This window comes from Talpa occidentalis, unplaced genomic scaffold (genome assembly GCF_014898055.3).
Source record: "Talpa occidentalis isolate TD23 unplaced genomic scaffold, MPIMG_talOcc4v2.1 talOcc4.9, whole genome shotgun sequence".
NCBI lineage: Eukaryota > Metazoa > Chordata > Mammalia > Eulipotyphla > Talpidae > Talpa > Talpa occidentalis.
The window spans coordinates 82,697,326-82,704,311 of NW_023605305.1; the positions used below are offsets into that span (position 1 = coordinate 82,697,326).

Here is a 6,986-nt window from a genome sequence, read left to right on the forward strand (position 1 = left end):
CAGAGGTAGAAAGGCCCCATTTATATGTGGAATATAGAGAAACATAACAATGGGTCAGTCAGAAGGAAACCAATAATAAACTCAACATCTCACTGCAAAACTGAGGTCTGGCAGCAGTGGGATTCAGGAAGGGAGGTGACCAATGGAGCAGAGTGAAGGGTTGTTGGGGCCCTGGTGGTGGGCAGGGCATGAAAGTGTACATTTGTAGAGGTTTGAACCTATAAGCCCCAGAGCATATAACCTATAACCTATTTCACCTCAATAAAAAAAATTCAGAAAGAAAAAAAAATCCTCTCCAATCTCTTCCTTTTGTAGATCCTGTGGCAAAAGACAGAAGTAATGTAATAGTTCTCTTCACAGCAGCTACAGGGCCCAATACAAATGGGATTTGATCAAGTCCTCTTCCCTACATAAACCTTTCAATGACCTCCCATTACTCAAAGGTCAGAAGTCCAAATCTTATACATGAACTTTAAAACCTCTTCCAGCCTGCCCCCTTGCTCCATCCCCAGCACCCCTCTTCTCACCCTGCCCTACCACCCATGGCAGTCTGCTGTCAGTGTTTCCAGGCACCTTACTGCTTCTCCCAGTGCCACTCTCTCCTCTGTCTAAAAGAGCCCGCAAGATCACAGCCATATATGACCCTGTTTCCCAGCTGGCAAGCACTCTCTCTCATTTTGTGTATGTGTGTGTGTCCACCAGACCCTAACTAGTAACCCACCATTCAGGGCCTGATTGCACTCACAACAGCAGAATTGTTGCTGTGGTGATGAATGTTGCTATCAAAAATATTGGCCTTCATCTGATAGGTTATATGGAGTTGATGCTCCAATTGATAGCTCCCTCAGAGGAAGAAGCCTGCTGCTTTGAAATCCTTGGGTATTCATGCATGCCTCACCTGATGAACTGTCAAGATAGATAAGAAAATGCAGATAGAGTGCCTGGAAGAGCAAATCATGGGGGGAAGGGCAGTCTGCACTTACTTCAGTGGTATTCTGGCAGTTGTGAGTCTGCTCAGCTAACACCCTAGTGGACTGGGTTCCCGTTAAAGAAGTCCTTTGGGGTGTTGGGTGGGAGTGCGTAAAACCAAGAACAAAACAAAGGTAAAGTAATGACTGTCTGCAGAACCCATGAGATGAGAGATAATTCAGCCTGTGGTATACTGTAAATTTGGGGTTTGAAGGCCAAAGTTTTGGGAAGAATTCCACTTTATGTCTTTCCTGTACCTCAAAACCTCTCACACTCCCATGAGGCTTCCACATAGGCCCTGTGAGATCTTTGAAAATCTGCCCCTTCCTCGCCTTCTACCTGTATCCACTGCTTCAGAAGCTTACTCCAAAGACGCCTGATCCCTGGTGTCTGGTGGTTTGTATATCAGAAACCACTTGATAGGATTCTCCAGAGCCCCTGAGAAGGGCTTCTCTTGCTCTCAAACCACCCTCCTCCCAGAGAACCTCATTTCTCACCTCCTCCTCCTCCTCATATGTTCTACAGAGAAAGTCCCTTAAGTTTTACTGGCAATCCAACTTCTGTCCTAGTAGATAGTGTCACAGAGGAGAGGCTGAGATGACCCCCAACCCCAAAGACACACACCCACATGCACAGACCACAGTTCTCAGACCCATTTTTCTCAAATTCAGTTTTTATCTTTTGTTATTAAACATTTAATGATTTCACAGACTTATATAATATACTTACAACTTTTTTTTAATTGATCAGGCAACATAAGTTCCTTTTTCACAATTTTTAAAATTAACATTCCCACATCTAATGTGCTTTTGGAGTTGCTTTCCACAGGCATTCATAATTTACAAAGTTCATCAGTACGTAGCACTTTAAATTGTTGTTATTTCTTAACAATAAAGCTAGACATTTTCCATGTTCCCATATTCTGAATATTTTTGTCACTTAAAATTTTTATTTTGTAATTATTGAAAGATGCTTTTCAGGTTTACCTATTTTGTCCTTGTTCTCTCAATGCATGTATGAAAAAGTAAAACATAAGTGAAATAAATTGGTTAAGGAGTTTCTTAACCACTGCCTGGATGATAGAAATTCATAACCATCCTGATTTGAAATGCTAAAAAAAAAAGACACAAGAATGAATTATGAAAGACACCCCTTGCTGAGAAGAACCATTGCCATTTCTGTTATTAAGACTCCTTCTTGTATCTCCCAGCCCACCCTCCCTCCTAGCCCCAGTATATATTCACTATCCTGAATATGTATTTTAGCTAATTCATACCCCTAGACATACTGTTTGATGGTAATTTTGAACTGTTCTATAGAAGACTTGCTTTTATTAATAGACATTGTGTGAATTTTATTAATCAACATTGTGTGAGATTTACCCATGGTAACTTGGATGGCTTCAATTCATTTAACTGCAAGCATTCATACACCACAATCTGTCAGTTCTGTTTGATGGACGTTTGCCCTATTTCCAGGGTTTCATTATTACCCATCGTTTTACGGTCAACATTCTCCCAAGTGTCGCCTGGCAAGCATGAGGGTGTCTCGGGGTGTATATCCAAGAGGACGGAGAATAGGTAAAATTAGTCAGGGATGGGTACGCTCTTCCTGCAAAGGGTCAGATAGTAAATGTTTTACTTTTTTTTTTTAATTTTTTTAAGATCTATTTATTTCTGCATACAAGAACTGGGGTACAGGCCAGAGGATTCACCAGAGACAGGGTAGGGAGCAGAACAGGCAGATTGACTGAAATACACTGCTGAGGGGAGCAGCAGGTGAGACAGGAGAGGTCTGCTGTGCCATGTGTGTAGCTCCCTGGCTGAGGATCGAGCTTGTGCTGCAGTGACTGCGGCTAGCTCCATAGGCCACATCTTAACCTCTTGCGCCACCAAGGAGGCCCAAGACAGTTAAATGTTTTAGACTACAGACTATACCATCTCTGTGGCAACTACTCAAATCTCTCATTTTAATGCAAAAACAGCCAAAGACCACATATAAATGAATAACTATGACTATGTCCCAATAAAACTTTATTTACAAAACTAGGCAGCCAGAAAGATGTGGCCCTCAGGCTGCCGATTCCTGACTAGATGATAAACCTCACTGTTCTGGTAGCCTACAAATGCTTTTGCATCCTTTCTTTCCTCCTGATTGTCCCAAGGGGACGTGAGTCCTGTCTTTGCTTAGTCTGTGGACTGGACTGAATGTCCCTGTGTAGAACCCACCAGGGAAAAGAGGAAAAGGAGCACAGGGACATGATGGTGGTGATGCCCACAGTGGAAACCAAAGGCAGAAAGGGGTTGTACAGGTCATGCATACTGGATGTGCAGCGCATGGATAAGAGGTGGGGGTGCTGCCTGGGGTGTCATGCTGCAGCATAAGTCACATCATACTAGCCACTGTGAGGTCATTACCAATGGATTTAGAAACAAACAGAAGACAGCCTTTCCTTTGACAATGGTTGCTTCTTTTATTAAAGAAAGTTGGAATTTACTCTGTAGGGATACTTCCCTGAGGCTGGATCTCCACTGCAGCTTCCTGCCCTGGCTTGGTTTAAGTGGATTTGGCTTCTATGAATATGGCCTCCATCACCTCAGTTGTCACAGTCCCACTGATCTCCACGTCTGAGCGATCGGGGCATTTCTCCAACTTAGCTTCTATGTTGTGCTTCTCCACGGTCGCAGTCACGATGTCCACCCCTCTTTCCTGTGAGGTGAGTAGAGCTTTGGAGCCAGGAATGACTTTGAAACTCCGGAAGAAAGAGCTGATCTTGCTGGATTTCTTGCTTAGAGCGGCTGAGTTGGGGGCCGACCGGCTCTTGGCCACCTTGGGCGCTGTCCTGGCCTCCTTCTTGCCGGTGGAGCTGTGGCTGGAGCTTTTGTGGGAGCTGCGGCCCCGGCCCCGGCTGCTCTGCCCTTTGTCCTTCTTGTTGTCCTTCGAGCTCCCGTGGCCCGACACGGAGCGGTGAGAGGATGATTTGCGAGTGGACTTGTCGGCCCGGTGGTGACCTTCCCCGGCCCGGTGGTGACCTTCCCCGGCCCGGTGGTGACCTTCCCCGGCCCGGTGGTGGCGGGAAGTCTTCCTGGAAGAAGTTCTGTCTTTCTTTTCTCTTCTTTCCTTCCTGTCTTTGCGGCTTTTGGCGCCGGGCTGGCTGACCTTCTGGCTGACCTTCTGGCTGCCGTCACGCTCGCTCATGTAGCCTTCGCTCTTCAGGGTGGACACCAGGGGCGCGGGGCACGCGGCTTGCTCGGCGGCGGGCAGGGGCGCTGTGATGGTGCCCGCGAACACCACGCTCAGACTGCTGCGCTGGGACGTGCTGCGGCTCGCCGTGCCGGAGGACTCGCACACCGAGGGCGTGCTGGCCGCGCCGGCCAGGGCCGCGCTGGTGCTCTCGGTGGAGATGTTGGCAGCAGCTGCGATCATCTTGCCAGAGACGCTTTCCCTGGAGACCTTGGTGGCAGCTCCGGCCACGGCCGCGCTGCCGGGGCTCGAACTCGGGCCCTCAATCTTAGTGGCGGCGAGGCTCGCAGCGCCCCCGGCCGGGCTCGAGCGGGTCCCAGCGACCGCGAGACCCGCGGCTGGGCTCGAGCGGGTCCCAGCGACAGCCACGCCCCCGGCCCCAGCCGGGCTCGAACCGGTTCCGGAGACTGCCAGACCCCCAGCCGGGCTCGAACGGGTCCCAGCGACAGCCACGCCCCCGGCCGGGCTCGAACCGGTTCCAGCCACTGCCAGGCCCCCAGCTGGGCTCGAGCGGGTCCCGGTGGCGGCCAAGGCCTTGTCAGGGCTTGTACCGGTTCCGGCGACGGCCAGGCCCCCCGCTAAAGTGGTCCCGGGCAAGGACACTCCTGCTGGTTTGCGTGCATTCGTGGGGGTTTTCGGGCCTATGGATGTCCCGCCACGGGGGGCATACTGGATTCCCTCTCCCCCAGCATAAGCAGAAGAGGAGATTCCAGACACATCCTGAAGTTTGTAAAGGCCAGTCTCAATCCTTTCTCCGGGGGACTCTGGGGTCTGGGTCAAGGGAGGAGAAACAGGTGAGACAGAAATGACAAAGTGAGGCCCCACTGACTGCTCTTCTCTCATCCATCCAGAAACTGAGCAATTCATGGGGTGTAAGACTAAAAGTACCTTTGAAATTAACATAAGCTCCTATTAGGTGGGTATCCCTTCCTACAGCACTGGGTAATCCTGTGGGGGGAAGCAGTACTAATAGGATTAGTACTAATAGCAGTACTAATAGGAGTACTAATAGGATTCCCCATCCTCATACACTTTTATTTAACACACTTGTGCGTATATCCTGCAGAACAGATTCTTAGAAGTGAGGCTGGTGGATCAAAGGATCCACATATTTGCCTTTGGGTGGGAGGGACCTATCAAAACAAATTGTGCGTGTGCAGACACTGGGAGCTTGTGCTGCCTTTAATCAGCACAGGGTAGTCACTGGGACAAAGAAGGAAAGATTCCTAATTGTTGACAATGTTCTACAACCGATGAGGCTCCCTGGGTTGGGGGAGAATTCCAGAAGAGACTGGACCAACAGGATACTGCAAAAGGGATTATAACCTTGGGGAATCAGCCCAGGCACCTTAGGTGCCTCTGAAGGTCTCTGAAACTTGGACCTGGTGGGACAATTTGGAGAAGCACTCAGAACTTCCCTGAAGTGATGTCCCAACGTGTTGCCTCATCTGGCCCTGAGACTTAAAATGGAATGCATTTCCCGAGGGAGCCTCAGAGAACACTGAAGTCTTAGTAGGACCTGCTCTGAGCTGCTCTCCTCAAGCCCTCTGCCCCCTTGTGTTGCATCTCTGTGGATGCTTACCGCCAAACTTTTGTCATCCTCTGTGGCCGTATCCCCAGTTTGGAGTGTCGGGCTACTGCTGCAGCTCTCCATTGGTGGTCTCAGGAGATAGACAAGTTTTTCCCAATAGCAAAAGAGGTCTTCTCGGGCGTCAGAAGAGGGACACAGTTGCAGGTAAAATGTGCGACCAGTGGCTAGCTTCAGGCGCAGCTGTTGTTTCTCACGATCGTGGATGGAGATCTTGACAAACTTCAAGGGGAGTAGCCTGGTGAGTTCGAGGGTCTTGGTGAACCTGCGCCCTTTCCCCCTGGAGGACCGGGCAAGTCTGGCATGATGCTCGTCACAGACTTTAGTTGGGCGGGCCAGCAGCATGACATCAGGCAGCGGGAGGATGGGGCTGGTGGAGGCAATGCCCACGGTTACCATGCGCACGCGGTTGTGCACGTCGATCACCTCTCCTTTCTTGCTGATCTGGATAAAGTCGCTTTCAAACATGGGTGCATACTTAAAAATATCATACTCTCCTCCCTTGTACAGCTGTCGTTGCAGGTCTCCCATGGAGGTATTGAACACACCCATGGAACGGTAGCTGTGGGCTGTGTAATAAGGTAACAAACACTCACCGCTCATGGTTCTCTTCATTCAAGACAACTTTTCCAGCCACCAACCAAGTCCCCGAGAGAGAGAGGGAGTGAAGGCAACTGCCCATCTCCCTGCAGGGCTCTGCTCAAATCTCCTGGTGCCTCTGCACTTATCCTGCATTGTCCTTTGTGACCTGTCACCATCACACAACCCTTTGTCCCAGCCTCTAAGCAGCCACCCCTGAACAAGCCAGGTCAGCCACCCCTGTAAGGCCAGGTCAGCAGCCTCTCCCTGAACAAGCCAGCACCTCCTCCCGGACCAGCTGACAGTGCTGGGGTGTAGGTGTTGGTAGGCTGTTGGGATGCCTCATTTATGAAAGCATTCTGCTCTGTAAATATTTGGGTTATTTCCAGCTTTTTTGATGATGTCATTACAGATCTCTCTGTGATGACCCTCTTCCTGCAGATACACTTTTGCTTCTGCCAAAGTTATTCCTGGGGATAAAACTGTGGAAGTAAGTGTGTGTGTGTGTGTGTGTGTGTGTGTGTGTATGCACGCACACACATTCACTAAAGGTAGAGATCCAGTTAGGATTTTTGTTCTTCACCCCCCACACAGTACAGTTCTTGTT

At 49.5% G+C, this 6,986-nt stretch overlaps 1 protein-coding gene across 1 annotated transcript; it reads right to left on the reverse strand.

The window, feature by feature from the left end:
• Nucleotides 1-3,422: 3,422 nt before the first annotated feature.
• Nucleotides 3,423-6,518, reverse strand: GARIN3 (golgi associated RAB2B interactor family member 3). The gene is made up of 3 exons (XM_037499229.2): nucleotides 5,795-6,518; nucleotides 4,814-4,983; nucleotides 3,423-4,600 (listed from the first exon to the last, which is right to left on the reverse strand). Exons 1-3 carry the CDS (start codon nucleotides 6,413-6,415, stop codon nucleotides 3,526-3,528), a joined length of 1,866 nt encoding a protein of 621 aa, XP_037355126.1. The 5' UTR covers nucleotides 6,416-6,518; the 3' UTR covers nucleotides 3,423-3,525.
• Between the last annotated feature and the right edge of the window lie 468 nt (nucleotides 6,519-6,986).

Coding starts and splice junctions, on each gene's coding strand:
- GARIN3 (XM_037499229.2), bottom strand. CDS start 6,415: ATGAAGAGAACCATGAGCGGTGAGTGTTTGTTACCTTATTACACAGCC. Junction 4,984..5,794: donor AGGATGACAAAAGTTTGGCG/GTAAGCATCCAC, acceptor CCCTTGACCCAG/ACCCCAGAGTCCCCCGGAGA. Junction 4,601..4,813: donor GCACGCAAACCAGCAGGAGT/GTCCTTGCCCGG, acceptor AACCGGTTCGAG/CCCGGCTGGGGCCGGGGGCG.